General features: G+C 37.7%; 1 protein-coding gene across 1 annotated transcript in view; it reads right to left on the minus strand.

Moving 5' to 3' along the window:
- Nucleotides 1–21,798, minus strand: part of GPC5 (glypican 5) — a 1,310,602-nt gene that overhangs the window by 852,377 nt on the left and 436,427 nt on the right. Inside the window, exon 6 of the mRNA XM_036301000.1 lies at nucleotides 13,981–14,101. Within this exon, the coding sequence (XP_036156893.1) occupies nucleotides 13,981–14,101 (121 nt within the window). The remainder of the gene's footprint in view (nucleotides 1–13,980; nucleotides 14,102–21,798) is intronic.

A 21,798-nucleotide genomic window follows, 5' to 3' on the forward strand; every position in this document is an offset into this window, starting at 1 on the left:
AAGAAACACTTGTGGACTCTTCAGAATAGGACTGAGAGGGTGGTGGTGAACACTGAGTTCCAGCGTCCCTCATCTGGACTTCACTGTCAAAAAAGGGGTGGGGGGGGGCTTTAAAAAATAAAATACATTTGTAAATTTGGTGTGGAGAAGACATTCAGTAATGTCTTCGGATAAAAATTTAAGAAATTTGTTAGCATTTATGCCCCTTTCCTTTCACATTAGCTTTTGTTGATCTCCCTCTTGGTATCTTCAGCTTCTTAGCTTCTCAGTTCTTAGGCATACTGTGTTTAAAAGGTCCTTTGATGCATCTTATGTTCACTGTCTTTTTTAATTTGATTTTTGATGTTGTCATGACCATTAAGTATATTTTAGAAAAGGAGAATAAGGTAAAGATTCCTGAGAGTCCAGGGGTATAGGGTCTGAGAGGAGATTTCTGGAGTCCCCTGGGTGCCTGCTTCCAAAGGTTGACTTCCTGGAATTCTTGCTCCAGCTTCATTTTAAAGCCTTGAACACAGTTACCTCCTCTGTCCTGCATTTGTCCCACCAAGAGTCTCCTTTATAACTTTAAAACACACACTGTGACCAATTCTGGCTGCCAAAACACGCACACGAACCAACTTTTAGAATGTTCTGGCCGCTACAATGAAAATTACCACTTGGTTAATAGAGGGGCACTGCATCAACCTGATCCCTTTCCAAACACAACTTCCCTCTTTTACCCTACTTTATGAAGTCATGTAGAGATACTCCATGTAGTTCCTTCGGCTTGATCCATTCAAAACAAACATATGAAAATTAAGTTAGGATAAAAGCAGATTCTGTAAATGCTTATTAAAGTCATTTAAAACAATGTCAACTACTGTCTCTGAGTGGAACAGATGTTTAGAAACAAGTTTAGCAGGGAACTTGGTGGAGAAGAGAGTAGCTCACCTATGGTGAGTAGTATTAGGAACAATCAAGTTTGGGTTTTTTTAATGTTTCATCGATTTTCTTTTTAGAGAGAAAGGAAAGGCGAGGGAGAAAGAGATAGAAACATCAATGATGAGAGAGAATCATTGATCGGCTGCCTCCTGCACAACTCCTAGGTGATTAAGCCTGCAACTCAGGCATGCGCCCTGACCGGGATCGAACTAGTGACCTCTTGACTCATGGGTCAAGGCTCAACCACTAAGCCATACCAGCTGGACTGTTGTTCTTGTTAAGAAAGTCTATTTAGCAGGTTACTATATATCTTAAACACAGTAGAATGATATTCAGTTTAGCTTAACAGTTCAGTAACTAAGAACAGTTTGAGAATACATGCATATGTGTATACTACACATACACATGCAAAATCAGTTACACTGAGTACATTTCACATAAATGGATCTTCTTATTGCGTTTTCTAGAGAAAGTATGTGCTTTAGATCCCAAAAATATCTAATATGGACACTCATATTTTTGTCTATTGAGGAAGACAAATAATTATCAGCAGAAAATCCACATTCCCAATGGATTCATTTCCATCTCTCCATCCCAGTGATAAATTTCATGAGTTAGGAGGAACAGTAAAATCTCTAAGATATTTGTACTAGTATCTCTATACTATTAATTTTGATAGCCTGTTTTCTTGAACAAATTCTAAGCATGGAATATAAGAAACAGAAAAGAATACATTATGTTTGGAAACACTAGTAAACATAACCTCAGTATATAAATTGTTCTTCTTTGAAACTGGGACTACCCCATTACCAAAATCATCTATATTTTTCTAAAGGAAAAAAAAAACTATTACTGATAATTGCTAAAAGCTAACAGGTTGCAAATGATCTAATTATCCTATATTTCTGTCTTGTTGCATGTTCTGTAGATAAACATAATGCATCAACATCAGAATAGCATATTGTCATTAAATGCTAATATAGACTTCTAAATTCTCTATTATTTCTAGAGAAGCAAACTACTGATAATAAGTTGTATTTACAGAAAACTCTTATCTACTTTAGTGAATTGAGAAATCTAGCACATTAAGGCATCAAAAAAGGATTATTTAAATGATTTAATTATAGTACAACATGTTTTTCTACTGATAATGTTACTAATTTTGCTATAATATTAGTAAACCAATCCTAACAAAATAGAGTACAAATGTGTACTATAACAATCCAATCTCATTTGTAGCTCAGACTAGTTGTAAGTGTAATTTCTCGGTTAGTAATTTATTCTGATTTTTGTAATTTGTTAAAATAAATCAATATCTGACCTAGTAATTACACATACAACAGATCTGGGCTTCAAGCAAACCCCAGCCAAATCTAGCCTTGATCAACTGAGTTGCACCTGACCACAGGTGCATGAACAAGAAAAAAATATGTCTTGATACGTTTCACTAAGTTTTTCATGTGTGTTTTTTCTAATGCGGAATTATTGTAGCAATAGCTTCACTGCTACAAATGAGTCATGGTTCAATATTTCTATTACTCAATCATCATACCTACTATGTGCAAGTCATAACATCTTTTAAAATAAGTTATAACTATATTCTAATTGATGTAAATGGTACCACTGGTAAATATTTTCAAGTAGTTCATTTTACATTTAATCTCAATTGAATGCCTTCTAGATTCCTGGAAATATGACTAATTCTCTGATGCTTTTATAGTTAGATCAAAACCTTACTGTAGCCCAGGCCAGGTGCTCAGTTGGTTGGAACATTGTCCTGTACACCAAAAGGTTGTGGGTTTAATCCCCAGTCAGGGCACCTATGGAAGGCAACTAATCTCTCTCTCTCTCTCTCTCTCTCTCTCTCTCTCTCTCTCTCTCTCTCTCGTCTTCATGCCTCTCTCTCTCAAATAAATAAACATATCCTTGTTTTCAAAGTAAATCCTTTATCTCTTTATTATTGAATGATTTACTATAAGTAGGCATGGTCTTATTCAATTTTATATACTCACTACTTAGGAAATCTCCTGATCCATAATGGAACCTCAGAATTTGTTGAATAGAGTGAAGAGATATTGTTAGCCTTCCAAATTTGCTCAGATGCATACAAGTTCCTAATTGCAATAGGCATTGTTTCTAGAATATAATCACTCCCTTCAATGCCCTCATTTAGGCATTGATATATTTGAGGCATGTTTTTAAGAAGGGACATTATGAAATTTAAACTCTATAAACATTTTAATGGTTGCAAATACAATACTTAGAAACTCATCTATTAGGTCTTCATTTCAACATCTATTAAGTGACTTAAGTTAATATTTATTTTCTAAAAACTTTAAACTTCTAAAAATGTAAACCTCTCTTCTAATAAATGTGATGCTTTTACAAAAAATCTTGAAAGGATGGTTAAATTTAAAATATTAAATTCAAAAACAGTGTATAAAATAGGAAGGCACATTAGAATAGAGTAAATTTAGCCACTGCCTTATTCTGTTATATATATAATAAATTAAAATTAGAACTTTTATAATTAAAAGCTGACAAGCTCATTTGCTTTTATTTTTAAAAAGGCAGTATTAAAGAAAGTTAAATTAGATTTTACCATCTGTTTAATGAGTTTCAGGACAGATATAATTTCTTTTTAATCAGGACAGAAACTTTATTTACAAATGTTGACAATTAATTTAGTTTAGAGATATGCTGGTGAAAAGCAAAATAAAGAATTTATTATTATTTCCCTCCTTTTGAATCATTCTTATTTTATTTTATGTTTTACTTTATATTAAATTTATTGGGGAAACATTGGTTAATAAGGTTATATAGATTTCAAGTGTATATTTCTACAATACATAATCTGTATATTGCACTGTGCTCCCACCACCCAAAGTCAAATCATCTTCTGTCACCATATATTTGGCCCCCTTTGCCCTTTACTATCCCTACCCTTTCCACCATACTGTTGTCTTCCTCTATGAGTTACAGGGTGTGTGTCTTTATTTGTTTTGCTTTTTTTTTTTTTTTTTTTTTTTTTGGAAGGGAGAGGGAGGGAGAAACATGGAGGAGAGAAAGAAACACTCACTGAACATTGATTTGCTTACTCCCGCACTCCCTCCGTCCCCGCCCCGGTGATCAAGCCCACAACCTGGGCTTATGCCCCCCAAAAGGAACAAAACTAGTGACTCCTTGTTAGCATGGAAAGATACCCATCCAACCAAGCCACACTGGCCAGAGCAATGAGTTATAGTTTTATATCCCACATATGAGTAAAATCATATGGTTCTCAGCCTTTTCTATTTGGCTTAGCATAATATTTTCAAAGTCCATCCATGTTATTGCAAATGGCAATATTTCATCTTTTCTTATGGCTAAGTAGAATTAACTTGTATATATGTACCACATCTTCTTTATCCCATCATTTATCGAAGGACACTGGTTGTCACCATGTCATGGCCACCATGAATAATGATGCAAAGAACGTAGGGGTGCATATATCTTTGTGTATAAATGTTTTCAAATTTGTTGGGTAGATAAGAGAAGTGGGATTGCTGGGTCATATAGTAACTTCATTCTTAATTTTTTGAGGGACCTCCATACTGTTTTTCATAGTGGTTGTACCAGTTTACATTATCACCAGCAGTGAATGAGGGTTCCTTTATCTCTACAACCTTTCCAACACTTATTATTTTTTTATTATTTTTAATATATTTTATTGATTTTTTTACAGAGAGGAAGGGAGAGGGATAGAGAGTTAGAAGCATCGATGAGAGAGAAACATCGATCAGCTGCCTCCTGCACACCTGCCACTGGGGATGTGCCCCAACCCAGGTACATGCCCTTGACCGGAATTGAACCTGGGACCCTTCAGTCCGCAGGCCGATGCTCTATCCACTGAGCCAAACCGGTCAGGGGCCAACACTTGTTATTACCTGCTTTGTTTGTAATAGCCATTCTTAACAGGTTTGAGGTATCTCATTGCAGTTTTGATTTGCATTTCTCTAATAGCTAGTGAAGTTGAATGTCTTTTCATATATCTGTTGGCCATTTGTATGACTTTTTGGGAAAAGTGTCTCTTCAGGTTCTCTACCCATTTTTTACTTGGATTATTTGTTGGTTTGTTTGATGTTGAGTTGTATGAGTTATTTATATATTTTGGATATTAACCCCTTGTCTGAGCTATTTTTTTGCAAATATCTCCTCCCATTTGGTTGGTTTGCCTTTTACTGTGCAGAAGCTTTTCAGTTTAATACAATCCCAAGCATTTATTTTTGGCTTTACTCCCCTTGCCTTTGGGGTCAAATTCATAAAATATCTTTATGACCAAGGTCCATAAGAATAGTACCTATGTTTTCTTCTATGTAATTTATTGTTTCAGGTCTTATATTTAGGTCTTTGATCCATTAATTATTATACATGGGGACAAACTGTACTCTAGTGTCATTGTTTTGCTGTACTCTAGTGTCATGTTTTGCATGTGGATTTCCAATTTCCCCCCACACCATTTATTGAAAAGGCTTTGTTTTGGCTCCTTCCTTTTAAAAATATTATTTGCTCTTTCACATGTGGTTTTGTATCTGGGCTCTCAATTCTGTTCCATTAGTCTGTGTGTCTGATCATTTTCACAATCAGACCTGCCTTGTAAAAAGGCATATAAATGCCATTCAAACTCATTACTATAAATCTCATGATTTGTGTTATTTCTAATGAAATCAATTAAGTTTCCATTACATCAATGTGAAACACATAATAAATGCAGAACTTATATTCATAAGACATACATTTCTTAAATTATCACAATTCATACTTTAATTTTTATATTTTTCAACATTTACAGTGTTTTAATTGAATCTTCATATAGCATTTATTTCAGTTTTTCAATATCCTGTGCCTAAGAAACTTTCCCATTTACCCCCTGTAACCATATTCCTCTCAAAAGTCAGCCTACTTTCAACGTGAATTTACTGCTTCAGAACCATAGGGTGCTATGTAGTTAACTGCTGCTGACCTGCAATACATATATCCAGAAACTATTCTGCTCTGCTCTGACTAGTCACATCTTCAAAGCACACTCATAAAATGGCATTTAAGTGACTACAGAGTACATTTATTGAGTCTGCAAAACATTATAGACTCATAATACACCTGCAGAATGATGAGAATATGCATGAGCTAGTCAAAAATTAAGAGTGCTATAAGAGATCACTAGGTGAATTATTATTATTTTGTTTTGCATACCAAAATTTGCAAAATTTGGAGTTGAATCGTGATAGTTTTCAGGAGAGGACTGTATATGGCCAGCGAACTGGTCTGGGCTGGATCACACCCAACACCCTAATCAGGGCGGGGCCAGCCGGCCAATCACCTTGGCTGGCAGAAATTTGGGGTGTACCTCATGTGCCTGGTATTGATAAAAATGGTTTCAATTTTTTAAAAAATAAATCTGAATTTAGTGGGAACTGACTATATTTTGCAATCTCATTTTTATTATATAAACCATATTTTACATTAGGTTTTAAACAGAAAGAAAGATAAAGGTTTTAGTCTATAACTAGCTAAAATTTGTCCTAATCACCTAAATAGAAAATATAAAAGTTCTAGTGTTCAGTGTTCTTTCAATATATTTTCCAATCAAAAACCTGGCAGATAAAAGGCTCAAATTTTAACAAGCAATGACAATGTATAAGATCAGCAGCAGCCAAGTGAATATAAGTTCAAATTTTTATCTAACATAAAATAATTACATACTCTTTAGATAATAAAAAATAAATTATCAATGGCCAAACCAAATCCCATTACTTTCAAGAAGAGTTTTTATACTTTCATTTCCAGTTGATTGTACACTAATTGAAGTAGTTGGTTATATGCTGACAATTGATTTTTTTTAATGAAATGGCCAATAGTGAAGTCAGTGCATTATACCACATACCCCAGAAAGCAACTTTCCATTGAATTTACTCAGTCAAACTAATTGCTAAATTAGATGACCAATTCAAAGTTATTGAATGCATTTCAAATACTTTCCTCTGAACCAAAAGATAACAAAATGTGTTTTGATCACTGCTGCATTGCTAATACAAAGTCAAAAGTGCTTGTCTTTCTGGAATATTAATATTGTAAGCGTGGGCTTACAACATCATCTCCACTGCACATGATGTTGTGCAGTGGAGATGAGGGGGGAAGGAGTCAAGGTGTTATAGCAAATTCTCTGAACAAGAAAAGGAGTCTGCAACGGTGAAAGAATTTCCCAGAGACAGCTGCCATCCCCTGGACAAATAGATCATAATTACCAATTGACCAATCTAATCTAATAAAAGACAAACATGAAAATTGACCATACCTTGGCTATACCTTAAGCCATGCCCACTAGCCAATCAGAGTGACTGTATGCAAATTAACCCAACCAAGATGGTGGCCGGCAGCCATGGAGTTGAAGCGAGCAAGAGGCTTGCTTGCTCCAGTGATGGAGGAAGCTAAGGTTCCCCGCCTGCCGAGGCCCGGCTGTGAGCTTCACTCAAAGCAACAAAGTTGCAATTATATAAGGTAAATAAACCCAGATACCTACTTTCAGCCGGCTGTGGCCATGGAGCTGGAGCGAGCAGGAACCGGCTCTCAGCTTCACTGAAGGCAACAAAGTTTCAATTATAGAAGGTAAATAAATCCCAGAATTAAAAAAAAAATAAAAAAAAGAGAGGCTGGGAGCTTCTGTCGCCAACAGGCTTGGCCAGCCTGAAAACAGCCCTCAGCCCCTCACCCAAACTGGCCAAGCACCCCAGTGGGGACCCCCACCCTGAAGGGGGTGTGACCAGCCTGAAAACACCCATCAGCCCCTCACCAAGGCTGGCCTGGCACCCCAGTAGAGACCCCCACCCAGAAGGGGATGTGACCAGCCTGCAAACACCCATCAGCCCCTCAGCCAGGCTGTCCAGGAACCCCAGCAGGATTCCCACCCTGATCCGGGACACCCTTCAGGGCAAACCAGCCAGCCCCTTCCATGCACCAGGCCTCTATCCTATATAATAAAAGGGCAATATGCAAACTGACCCTAATAGCAGAATGACTGGGAATGACTGGTCATTATGACACACACTGACCACCAGGGGGCAGATGCTCAATGCAGGAGCCCCCTGGTGGTCAGTGTGCTCCCACAGGGGTGCTCTGCTCAGCCACAAGCTAGGCTGATGGATGCCAGTACAGCGGTGGTGGTGGGAGCCTCTCCCGCCTCCTCAGCAACGCTAAGGATGTCTGACTGCAGCTTAGGCCTGCTCCCCGCTGGCACATGGACATCCCCCAAGGGCTCCTGGGCTGCCAGAGGGATGTCTGATTGCCAGCTTAGGCCCAATCCCCTGGGGAGCGAGCCTAAGCCAGCAGTTGGTCATCCCCCAAGGGGTCCCAGTCTGCAAGAGGGCACAGGCCGGGCTGAGGGACCCTTCCCAAATGCACAGATTTTTGTGCACCAGGCCTCTAGTCCATTATAATTGACTAGTTCTGCATCACTGTTATAAGCTATTAACAATAGAAAAAAGTTTCTAAAATGTTTTATAGTAAGTAGTTTAATGGGGAAAAAAACTTAAACAGTTTTCAGAATTCAGAAACTTTGAGATACTAACATCTTTTTTAAATCCTGTATCTTTTTTTTAATATTATTAAAAACTAACCTTATAACTACCCATTGAGATTCTCATCTCAGTGTATCATAGCTCTAAAGTTACTATTTTCATATTGGTATCCTAGGAACAGAATGAGAAATAAGAAATGCAATTTAGCAGTCTTTTCCTACATAAAGTAAGTGTCTCAGATTTCTGCTTGAACCCAGTAGGCTGTGATTATTGAAATACATATTATAAAATGTCTCTATATTATGGTTTTAAATAAATGGTTATGATTATTGCTTTTACACTCATTTAAAAATCAAATTAACTTACACACAAAGACAGCTTTCTAAAGAAGTCTTAGTCTCCCTAGAAAAAAGAATATTGAACAGAAACTGATAATATTCTTATATGTGTCAAAATTGTTAGGATTGAAGAAATAAACTGTTACTTAAATCTATTACTTTTAACAGCATTGCAACATTTATTGGTTTTGAAATAATATAATCATAGAAAATTGCTCTGATTTTATATTTTATGTTTCATACTGAAAGTAGGCAAAGTAATTTCTAAGCAGTGGGTCATTATCATTTACAATTGCTCAGAGGTTAGGATTTTAACTGCTGATATATTTTTATTTGAAAAATAATAGACGTTATTCAATGCCTAAAGATAAATTGCTGCATAGCTGTGACTTTTTTTTTGCTGACAACTTTGCCCTAAACAAATTTAGTTGTCATGAAAATACATTTCAAAATTAGTTTAATAGGAGTAAAAATCTGAATTAAAATGTTCATACATTTCCTCAGTCATGAACTAAGATTAGTCAAGGTTTATTTCCAATGTATAATCAAAGCGAATTCAGTCTGATGCAAACATCTAAGACAGTTCATGACAACCCTTTAGAAAATTCCTCACTGGCTGTTGACTATACCATATTTATCACAGGTAATTTTGAAAGGTACAAGCATTGCCCACCTCAAGCACAGGCTTTAGAATGCAGGAAGCAGCTGGAAACTATCTCTCCCAAATGTATACCTCCAGCTCTGTGGTCACCACAGAATTCTGGATGCCCCCTTCGGTGTCTAAAAGGCATCACAAGTGTAACAGAACCATAATTTCTAATCAACCTCAATGAGCAAAACCCAGTCCTGCTCCACTCCCAAGATTTTTTTTTTTACTTACTGAAACAATTATCCCACCAGACCTAGATATTATTCTTATTCTTTCTATCACCTCAATTTCCAATTGATCACCATTTCTGATAACTCCACTTTCCATGAAATCTAAACCTATCCACTTCTCATATTATCCACTCTTATTCTAACTTCAATCACCATGATCTGCCTGGATAACTTTCTTCTACTCTTGCTCTTTCAAGGTCCATTTTCCATAGTGAAACCAAAATTATTTTTATAATACAGTAATTAACTTGTATCATCCTCTTTCCACAGTCTTTAAGGGTTTCCCACTCAACTTAGTACAAAATCTAAACTACCTGCCAGACTTCCTCAATCCAGTTTGCATTTGTCTCCTTCCTTCACTTAGTATGTTCCAGCCACATGGGTTTGTTTGCTCTCGGAATGCAGTAAACCTATCTGTGCAGTAAGTCCTTTATTATTTCCTCTGCCCCAAACACAGTTCTCCCAGATTTCCCAGTGACTTCTTTCTTCCTTTCCTATGTTTCCTCATTCAGTATCAACCCAACCACCTCCCTTTGCTTGGCCTCCACTAGTGCAGTCTTCTCAAGTACCTTTCCCCACTTCATCCCGTCTTGTTTCCTGTATATTTGTCAGCTGCATTTCTAGTTGGTGTTTGTTTAATTTTTCTTAGAATGCAAACCCATGAGAGTAGGGTTGTGTCTGCTTTGTTTACCTCTCTCACCTCAGTGCCCTGTGCAGGACCAGGCCCACAGTGGGACCTCCATAAGTATTAGTTGAATATTTTGAATAAATGAGCTAATAAGACATTTAAAAAGTGGCATTTACAAAGTGAAACCCCTATCCACTTGTTTGGTGACTCTAATTGCAAAGGTTACAGGGTAGCAAATGAGGTGCAGGTCAATGTCGATCCAAGAAGAAAAGTATTTGGAGGCTAATGTATGAAGCCAATTTTTGCTAATAAACATGGCTGCCTTATTTCCATATGCTTATATATGAAAAAAATGGACAAGAGGGACACTTGCTTATCCCTATGATGAGAGATGCTATTTTCATGGTACACTTTACCAAATGCGCTTAATATCCCTTACAATAAAATATAAACTCATTTTTTACCGCAAACACAAGGAACCACCTAAGTCTGCAGATGACATTATGAAATATACTCCAACTTCTACTCCCTCCCTTGTCACAAACTGACTCCCAATTAATAAATTCTCACTTATAGGACACAGTTTCCTGAGCCTTTTCACACCTGACACTGTGGTGAGTCCTTTTAACTATCCCTTAATATTGGCAGTACTATAGCCACCCCTGCCAGGGGACACACATATGATCAGCAGTCAGAACTCTGGTAAAATCAAAAACTTCTCTTCATCTCTAGGAGAGCTGGCTTAGGGAAGAACATGTTCTAAGACTTTAAGGTGAATATTTTAGTGATACCTGTACAAACTAGACTTCTTGCTATCCTCTGTAAAAATCTAAATTTCAATCAGATCATCCCAGTAGACTTTTAAAAGGTAGACTTCAAAGGTAGAATTTTATATGACATTTTCTTGTAGCCCTGGAATAAAGCTTAAGTATGAATAACTGGAGATCTTAACACTAATATTAAGATAAAGAACGGGACTCAATTTAATACAGGAGCTTAAAAAATGAGATTGTTTCCCTTTGTCACTTTTAAAAAGAGGTGGTTTTGAAATCTTTGAAACAAGAAGAGGAAAATGTTATGCTGAATGGGTCACATCAGTGAACCCTTCTCCTGAGAGTTGTTATAAACCCTATCCTTTGAGTATCTACTTATTTCTTTGTGAATGTGTTTTCTTATATCATACACTCTCCCCTATGGCAACTCCATCATTATTACCTATAGCAGGGCATTCCATCTGTTTTCATAATGTCATATGTTCCATAAAATAGTTGAGATGCACACCACCTGACACATATATTTCTGTATTTATAAACTATGTGTATGTGCTATTGCACTGTTACACATTTAATACCCATTCCTACAACCAAAAAAAAAAGTTAACAGAATGATATAGAATACATACATTACACAAAAAGTTCTATCTTTCTCTCCAGACCTCCTGTAGATCAGCTTGTGCACTCTCTGGGGAATGCTTACCCCACTGTAGAGACTACTGTGAATTTACTGTGTCTCATTGAGAGGAGCAGATTTTATTCAGCTCTTCTGATTTTATGATGAATTGTGCATTAGAGTTTTTGAATAAGTTTGATCTACATACCATATTATATTGCATGATGCCATGGGGGTGCCACCTAGACCAAGGAATTTCTTCCTTCAGCTCAGATAATACTGTTGGCTGCTGATGACTCAGAACTGAGTTAATACTACCACCATCCACCCAGTAGCCCTTATCCAATGAAGGTTCAACTGGGGGGGATAAAGACACAACTCCTTGTCTCAATTCAGGACAATCTGAAAGGGCCCTTCCAGTTCCAGAGTTCCTACTGGATTCAGATGAGGCTTCTGTTACAGATACAGTACAGTTACTTGCTCCCTCTGCACAGTCCTACTTCCTCCAGTCCCTCACAAATTGCAAAGGTGCTCTGCCATAGATCTCCTGTATGCAAATCTATGTTCTGTGTTCCAGAGTCCCTTCCTGGGGAACCCCAACAATGACACATAGATTTAGAAATCTAGTTTGCTTATATGTCAAGTTCCAAATAGATTGTTTATTGAGCCACTAAGAAACTCAAGAATTAATGCAATATTCTAAGTTTTCCTAAACCCTCATTCATTTCTTACTGAGTCAAAATTAATTTTAACTGGACTCTGTGTTTCTCATTATGGGAAGCAAGGTTTCAAAAATTTGGCAAGAAGAATGAACTCCCTCCTCCTGAGTTCCTGAGTAATAGTCCCTGATGGACTCAATGTCATTGCTGCTGAGGGCAGCAGCCTTTCTCCAGACTGACCTCAGCCATTCTGCCTCAGCTTCTGGTCAAGCTCCTACTCTTCACTCTGGCCCCTCCTTCACTATCACTTGAGCTCCTGACCCAATCCCAAGATACTCATTTCCAAGAAACATCTCAACACTTGGCCCACCGGAAGTGTAAGGCACCTACCAACTTGCCTTACTTTGGACATTTGTCTGAGAGAACTGGCTGAATTCACTAGAGGCCTTGAGGTTTGTCTCACTAGTAGTTGTGACATCATTTGCTCTTACATTTTTCTCAAAGGAAGTTATTTTGGTTCTGCCTCCCCTGGGAGAGGTCTATTTTCCTAATATAACAGTCATAAAGTAAACAAAGTAGCCATTATCATTGACACCTGGATGGTAGAAATCCATGGTTTTGGACACAGGCCACCATGCCCTACTTATATAAACTTTGCTCAAGATACAGAGACTCTCATAAAAATAGGATTATAAGAACTGGCTCCACATAAACTTAACTTTTTCAGAACAATCATGAGAAACATACCAGTGACTCTAGAATACTTTAATATCAATAAAAACTCAGTATTATGCTTAAGTATAGTTTCAGATATATAATAATATAATGCTAGAAGTATCAACTGTACATACACAGTTTTGCTTAGAAAAATGTGCATATATAAATTGTTATATGAAGAGCAATAACTAAAAAATAGTCCTTCTCACCTGAAACCCCAATAGATGTAGAATGAAGGGTAGTCTTTATAGCATGTAATATAATATTTATTTCTGACTGATAGAGTAGTTCAATGAAATATTATTTAGATATATACTGTGCCATATATTGTTCACATGCAGTATTGTTCATTAGGTTGAATAACATTATTAAGTATAAAACAAGTATTTCATAAACACTTAGAATATGCAATAATATATAAAAGGTGATACAGAAAATAAGTACAAGAAATGCGTATTTTTTCATTTATGACAACTTTTGCTGAAAATGTGGCAAAACGCCTTAATAGAAAGGCTCAGAGACTTACCTGGAAGGTGAGGTTGGCATCTCCCATGCTCTGCTATGTGTTTTCTTTAAAGTCAGTTGTTCTAGTGTCTAAAGGTTATTATTGGAGATGAAGCTCATCCTGAAAGTCTCCTTATTTATTAGAATACTGAAGTCAGGGCCCCTTTTCACAGACACAGATTGCCCACCCATTAAAATATTGTAGCACATTGACTTTATATGAAAAACCACTCAACCAAATATTTCTAAAACCTTAGATTCAAAGAAGTTATTCAAATACTCAATTGTAGGTAGGATTATCAGATAGGATTAACAAGCCTATCACATGCAATGGCAAGCAATCACTTATTATTTACCACTGAGAATACCAATAAGAGAGGACCAGAACTTACCTGAATAACATGCTTCAGTTTATCAATAATCTGATTTATCACAGGATCAGTTCCCTTGACTTTGACTTCAGGATTCCCAGACTGGGCTTTGATTCCATTTCCAACCACACGCTGAGTATAACTAACAAAGTGAACAGCGAAAGATATATGGCTTAGTCACCTGGTCAGAGTATTATCTGCTACAACTATTTGAACAGATCTGAGTTCGGCATATCACTCCTTTGAGAGTATACAACAGTGTATTTTTTTCTTGGAACAGAACCTGGTAGAGATTGCAGTGCTTTTCCCGGAAGAATGTGTAGCATGGAAATGTAAATTATTTTAATGCGTTACCCTCAAAGGACACAACCAAAAATTAATTGTGTTTTTTAATATTATTTACCAATATGCTAGAAAAAGTTAATATACATTTCACCTTGTTACCAATTCTTGCTGACTTACACTCTGTCTGAATCCATGTTATCTGGGTCAATTTACTTCATTTTACACAGTATATGATAAGTCCCAATAATTTTTTTACATATTACACTACAAATGAACTATAAATGTATATCAATTGCATAAGTGAAAATCACAATTATTATAAGTAAACAAATAATACAGGCATACTCTTTTGCAAAAAGAGAAAGTGCAATCTGCTTTTACCAAGGTTCACCTAATGGTGAACTACAAGAGTCTAGCAAATCATCTATAACAATAAAAGCATAATATGCTAATTAGACCGGACATCCTTCTGGACAATCTTCCTGACTAAGCTGGGGCTGTGGGGGAAGCCTGGGTCCTGGGTGCCTGCTGGCAGCTGGAGAGAAGCCCAGGTCCCAGGTGCCAGTGGCCAGAGGGAAGCCCAGGTCCCAGGTGCCAGAGGGAAGCCAGTGCCAGCAGCTGGGGGAAGGAAGGCCTACTCTTGCTCGAATTTCATGCATTGGGCCTCTAGTGTTGTATAAAAAGCGATTGCACAAGCAGTGAAATTCATGGCAAGTCACTACCTCTCCAAAATGACAATCATATAATTTAAATCAGGTATTCATACAAATATTTAAACTCATCAGTCACAAAAATGTATTAAGTGCCTCCTACAATATTCAAATCCTATACTAGGTGACTGGGATCATAAGAAGTTATAAGACTCAATGTTTGTCTCACAATGCTGATCTGGGAATATAACGTATCAATTAACTTGTACATTCATACATGCATTCATTACATTTTACTATATTTTAGAAATACCTACTAGTAAAAGGTGAAAGATTTATGTGATCTGAAGAGAAACCAGAGCCCATCAGCAGATGATTGGATTAGAAAACTGTGGTATATCTACACAATGGAATACTACGCTGCGGTAAAAAAAAGAAAGAATTCTTACCATTTGCAACAGCAGGGATGGAGCTGTAGAGCATTATGCTAAGTGAAATAAGCCAGTCAGAGAAAGGTAAAATATCACATGATCTCACTCGTGTGTGGAATATAATGAAAAACATAAACTCATGAACAAAAATAGATCCAGAGACAGAGAAGCATCGATCAGACCGTCAAACCTCAGAGGGAAGGTAGGAGAGGGTGGAATTAAGGGGCAGGGATCAACCAAAGGACTTGTAAGCATGCATATAAATCTATCCAATGGACACAGACACCAGGGGGGTAAGGACATGAGTGCAGGTGGGGGTGGGGGGCAATGGGGAGATAAGGACACATATGTAATACCGTAATCAATAAAGAAGAAAAAATAGAATGAGGTAAGAAAAATACCTACTAGATTCTAGCAGTGTAATCATTCTTACTTTCCTGACAGTATGGTGCAGTATAAGGACAAGAGAACAGTTATAGTATAACATGAGGAATGACTGAGATGCTCAGTGTGCCAAGGGGAAAGCTGGAAGGAACAGCATATATCAAGTGACACTTAGAGATAACACAGCTAGCAGACACTGAGCATATGGACACGTCTATTTGGACTAAGATGATTTGGGGAAGAACTAAAGAAGTTGTAACTTGAGGTGGCCCTCAAAATATTATGGTAAGAATAGGTCTTAGATGGTGTGGTTAATGCAGACTTCAGTGCAAAGGAAGACAACCCAGTAGGGGAGATGAGAAAGGCACATGACTAATGCACAAAGGAAAGAATAAGTTGGCTTCTACTTATAAAGGGAGAGTAAAATGAGCAAAAGAAGGAGATTGGAGGTCATGCCCTAAAGAGTCCATCCTCTATGTTTAAGATTCTCTTCTGGATAAATTTGCTTACATTCAAGTATCATAATAAAGTGGCCTCACAGAATTTTCAACATTTTCACATGATTTTTACTGTAATTTTTCTTTCCTCCATTTGCAATTATTCACATATGCCCTCTGAATTTTCTAATGCCATGAAAATTCTTTAAAAAGATAAAAGGAGTTTCCACTGTTGAGAAAATGACCTTACAAAAGGAGTTTCAAAAGGAGTTTTTCCCATGATTATGCACACCCAAGGACCAATTTTAAAAAGTGGATCAAACAATTCCCAAGTATGTCCTTGTAATGATGATAAATGATGAAACTCTTTGATATTATCAATTGGACATAACAAACGTAATTCTATTAATATGTCTTTGTATTTTTAATGTGTTTATATCCTCTCCCAGGGATATGTTTATTGATGAGAGAGAGAGAGAGAGAGAGAGAGAGAGAGAGAGAGAGAGAGAGAGAGAGACGAGATGGCTGCCTCCCATATGTGCCCCAACCAGGAATTGAAACCACAATCATTTGGTGTACAAGACAAAGCTCCAACCAACTGAACCACCTAACCAGGGCAGGTCTTTTTTTATTTTTAAAACAATTAAAGCCATTATTTATGCAGAAATACAGGGGGTTAGAGTTTGGCATTCCACTATGCATTAGGGACTCGGCAATAAATTGGGAAATAAAAAGAAGGGAAATAATTATTCATATGCTATAAATGTGTAATAATATTCTTAGTTAGGAAAAATGAAGAAAACTGTAAACAGCAGGCTTTTCAACACCTCTGTCAAATATTTCAAGCAGACTGAACATGTGGCTCCTTTATTAATTCAGTGATTATTAATAATGATGAATAATATGAATAAATAAATTGATAAATAAATATTGATTCAGATATTATTTTAATTACTTTCTTGGGAGTTTGCCAATTCATCTTCATGATAATCATTTGTTGTGACCATGAGAATGTGCCTCAAGACCTCTAAGTACAGGACATTTAATTGCCTAAAGAGCACCTGCTGTTTTCTTCTGTAATCCATTTCTGCAACTGCCCCAGCCAATGACAGAGTGCAGCAGGGATTCTAAAGCAGTTCCATCACTGAAAGACACAGGCCTCCTCTGGTGGCCAGCTTTGGCTCAGGACTCCCTAAAGCTCTCGCTCTCCCTTCCTTAGGCTGAGCAATATGCTGAAGACTTGCACTCGGCCTTGTCCTCCACTCCCTTCACTCTGGGTCACTCTTGCGTCTCGACCAACAGCTAGGTCTTCCAGACTTACTCAGTTTTTTTCCCCCTCATTTTCTCTCAGAGACTTTTCCCTTAATAAAATCCTCTTGTGTTTAATCTCTTCTTGGCATCTGCTTCCTGGAGGACCCAAACTAATACAACATATAATATACGTTCTAGAATTATTCCCATCCTACAGGTCTGAGATCTGAAGAGGTTACTAGTAAGTAACTTTCGCAAGGCAACACTGTTGGTTAAGTGTGCAGCAAGGATATGAACCCAGTAAATGTGAACTCCGAAATGCAATCACTCAAATAATTAGTAATGAAAATTCCTGAACCCAACTAATATAAATTAGAGATACAATTACCTTGGTGCAAAACATTGTTGTTGCTGTCTATTAGTAGTAGATGATGATGATGATTATTATTATTATTATCATTATTATTTTCATTTTGCTGTAACTATTTTTTCAAAGGTGTCCCTGATTCTAATTAAGAAGAAAGATGCTAATTTCTTCAAAAATCTCCTCAACAAACAGTTGTATATTACTAGCTAAAGAGTGAAATGGCAGGGAGAAAAGAAACTAACAGACTTCAAGTTTGCCATAACTTTTTTCTATGTTTCTCTAGAAACACAGACATAATACAAGCAATAGAAACTGAGATTCATCTATTAATTTTAAATAAATGATTACTGGTTCACATCTTGGTTTATTAGGCCACGGAAGTAACTTTTTAACATGCGGAAATGTTGTTTCACATTAATGTAAAGAATTGCTCATTTTTCATTCTTAAATATCATAGTTAATAACATGGAAATGTAAAATTGATCAGAATTACAATTGATCAAGAATCCCTATCCAAGCTAGTATATTATTGAATAAGTCAGGATCATTAATCTTATGTATCATTTAAATAAGGAAAAGTAATTCAAAGAAGAGCATTTAAGATACTTCAAGTAAAATATAATTTAATAAAACTAGTTATTCTTTTCTACTTTTGTAAGGTTAAGAACCATAATGGAATAGTGATAAACACCAGAGTGACATAAGTGAAAAAGAAAAAAAAAAAAAAAAAAAACAGTTGTGGAGGCATTGGGACCTTCTCTCTTTGTGGATGAAGTGTAAACGGATCTAAACTATTTGGCATTATGCAAAAGCTGAACAGATCATATGACCCCAGGTATATACTGAACAGGTATAAGAATCATCAAAAAAGTATTATTTAAAGTAACCCCAAACTGGACACAACTCAAATGTCCATAAGCATTAGCATAGGCAAATGAATGGTAGTATATATCTATATAAAAAGCCAGTGACCAGAACGCCATAACAACCAGAATGACCCATCACTATGATGCCCACTGCAGCCAGCAAACCGGCCCAATCAGAGGGTGGGGCCAGCTGGCCAACCTCCCTCAGCCCCTCACCCCAGCCATCCCCTGACCATCCTTTCCCAACCCAATGGAGGGCAGGGCAGCCAGTCAACCCCCGCTACAGCCCTTACCCCCGGCTGGTGCCACCCCCAATTAGCCAACCCCACCCCGATTGGCCCACAGCCCCTCCCCCCATCTTGCTCCACCCCTGATCACTCCCAACTCCATTAGGGGGTGGGGCCAGCTGGCCAACCTTCTAAAGCCCCTCGCCCCAGCCAGCCCTGCCCTGATTAGCCCTCCCACCCCATTCAGGGGTGGGACTGGCCAGCTCACAGTTCCTCCCCACAATTGGCCCCACCCCCAATCAGTGCTCCCTACCCCATTCATTCCACAGCCCATCCCCCCAGCCAGCTCGGCCCCCAATCATCCTCCTCCCCCCACCAATCAGGGTTGGGGCTGGCCAGCCGACATCCCACATCCCCTCTCCCGGCTGCTGACCCCTGATCAGCTCCCCACTCCATTCAGGGGTGGGGCCAGTTGGCCCAATGCCTAAAGCCCCTCCTGATGGCTGTCTCGCCCCCCCACCCCAATTGGGGGCAGGGCTTGTTGGCCAAACACCCATGGCCCCTCCCCACACCCAGCCCAGCCCTGATTGGGCCCCAATTAGGGCGGGCCAGCTGGCCAACCTCCCACCATCTTCTCCTCCCAACAGTCCCTGCCCCGATCTGCAGATTGGAGCTGGGCCAGCCAGACCCCCCCCCGTGCATGAATTTGTGCACTGGGCCACTAGTACTTATATAATAATATACCATATAGTAATGAGAATGAATGAATTACTAAAAATCTTATAAGCTAAACATTGAATGAAAGAAGGAAGATATGGAATATACTCTATGATTCCATTTATAAGAAGTGTTAAAATCTAATCAATGATATTTCAAATCACCATAAGTGTTATTCTAGGGGAGAGTGTTTAGAAGGTTGAAGGGGGTTTCTGGAATTTCAGTAATATGTTTCTTGATTTGAGTCCTATTTAAACAAAAATATTCATTTTATGCTTTTTTAAAAAGATGGAACTGTATATTTAAGATTTGGATACTTTATGGCATGCATGTATTTTCAACCTAAATAAAACATTTAAACCTTGTGCTCTTAATATGTACACAACATGCAAATTTTCATCGATCCATCTATATATATATAAAAGGCTAATATGCTAAGTGTCACTCCAACCTTCCGACTGGTTGTTATGATGCACACTGACCACCAGGGGGCATACACTCAACACAAGAGCTGCCATGATGTGCACTGGCCATTTACAAAGAAATGGCACCATGGACCTGGCGCTGACAAAGCATCACTCGGTTTCCCCAAAGTAGGACACAGGCCCCACCACCACCCCAGAGCAACAGCCCACCAAATCACAGCCAATGCTGCCAAGACCCCATGGCATAAGTGCAGCCCACAGCCCAGCATAGCTGGGAAACAGTCACTGTGAACAGCAGGTAATGATGCCATGTAGCAACACCCAGCTTCCTCTCCCTAGTGAATAGCCTCCTTGCAGTTTCTTCAGCCCTAAAACATGATTTGTTTTATAGCCAGGTGCAAACATTTTACACTTTAACCAAATATCTGTGTAGCATTTTCCCGTGCCTCATCTCATTTGATCCTCACAGAAGTCCTGGAGCAGGTAAATAGGAGACTCAGCAGAATACTATTTTCTTTTCATTAGCTGGAAAACAGAGATTTAGAAAGTTTAGAAACTTGACCCCACCGAAAAGAAGTAAGAAATGGTGGAGCTTGAAAATGACTTCAGGTTTTCTCACTGCACAGAATATAGTCAAACTTTGCTGCAGTTAAGTATTTTACCCTTTGTCCTCCCTGCATGATCTATAATAATAATCTGCTTCATGTTGATATTTACTGCTGTGTTGCTTACAATTCCCTGAAAGAGAAGTTGGGGTGTTTCACTGGGTTGGAAAAAGTTTACCTATATCAGAACACAGGTCTAATTAAGCAAGTTTATTCTATATATATATAAGGGTAAGTTGACTCACACATGCACAACACATATAAAGCGCTCACTGGGCCCTGACTGGTTTAGCTCAGTGGATAGAGCATCAGCCTACAGACTGAAGGGGCCTAGGTTCAATTCCGGTCAAGGGCATGTACCTTGGTTGCGGGCACATCCCCAGTAGGGAGTGTGCAGGAGGCAGCTGATCAATGTTTCTCTCTCATTGATGTTTCTAACTCTCTATCCCTCTCCCTTCCTCTCTATAAAAAATCAATAAAATATATTTTTTTTAAAAATAAATAAATAAAGCTCTCACTGACACCAATTGCATGTGTGTGTTTCACTCTGTCATTGTCAATCATGAATTTGGTTGACACTTCTATTATAGAGAAAGGGATAATAGTGATTTTAAAATATTTCTTCTAATTAATTGCCTTTCAATGTGCACAAATCCGTGCACCAGACCTTTAGTGTATAGATAAATAAAAGATCATCATAGGTATTTTTATCATGGGCTAAAAGGTTTTGTCATCACTAAATGAGTAATTTAGAATTCTGGCTTGATATACAAACTTACTCCCTGCAGACTTTAATTTTCATTCAAAACATATGGTTTCTGAATCAAATAACAATTTTTCTAACAAAGACTTTTTACTTGAATTTTTTCATTATGAAATTTTAATAAATCATTAATCACTCTTTTTTGCTTATAAATGTACAAGTAATGGATAAAACATTTCAAGGAACCCTACAGAGGTTTCTTGACTTGAAAAATTGTTCACATTTCAATGAGAAGGAGGGAACAAAACAAAAAAAGAAACAGCAAATTTTTTGTTCAAAAAGTAATAGACCCACCATCTGTGCTTATTTCTTCCAAGCAGGTCTGGTAATGGATGACAGTAGTTTAATAGGAATACCCGCTCCCCAAGTACACCTCATTTTTCATTAACACAGAAAAAAGGCAAGCACTGATATATTTACATTCTATAAAA

The sequence above is a fragment of the Myotis myotis genome, unplaced genomic scaffold (genome assembly GCF_014108235.1).
Source record: "Myotis myotis isolate mMyoMyo1 unplaced genomic scaffold, mMyoMyo1.p scaffold_m19_p_3, whole genome shotgun sequence".
Taxonomy (NCBI): domain Eukaryota; kingdom Metazoa; phylum Chordata; class Mammalia; order Chiroptera; family Vespertilionidae; genus Myotis; species Myotis myotis.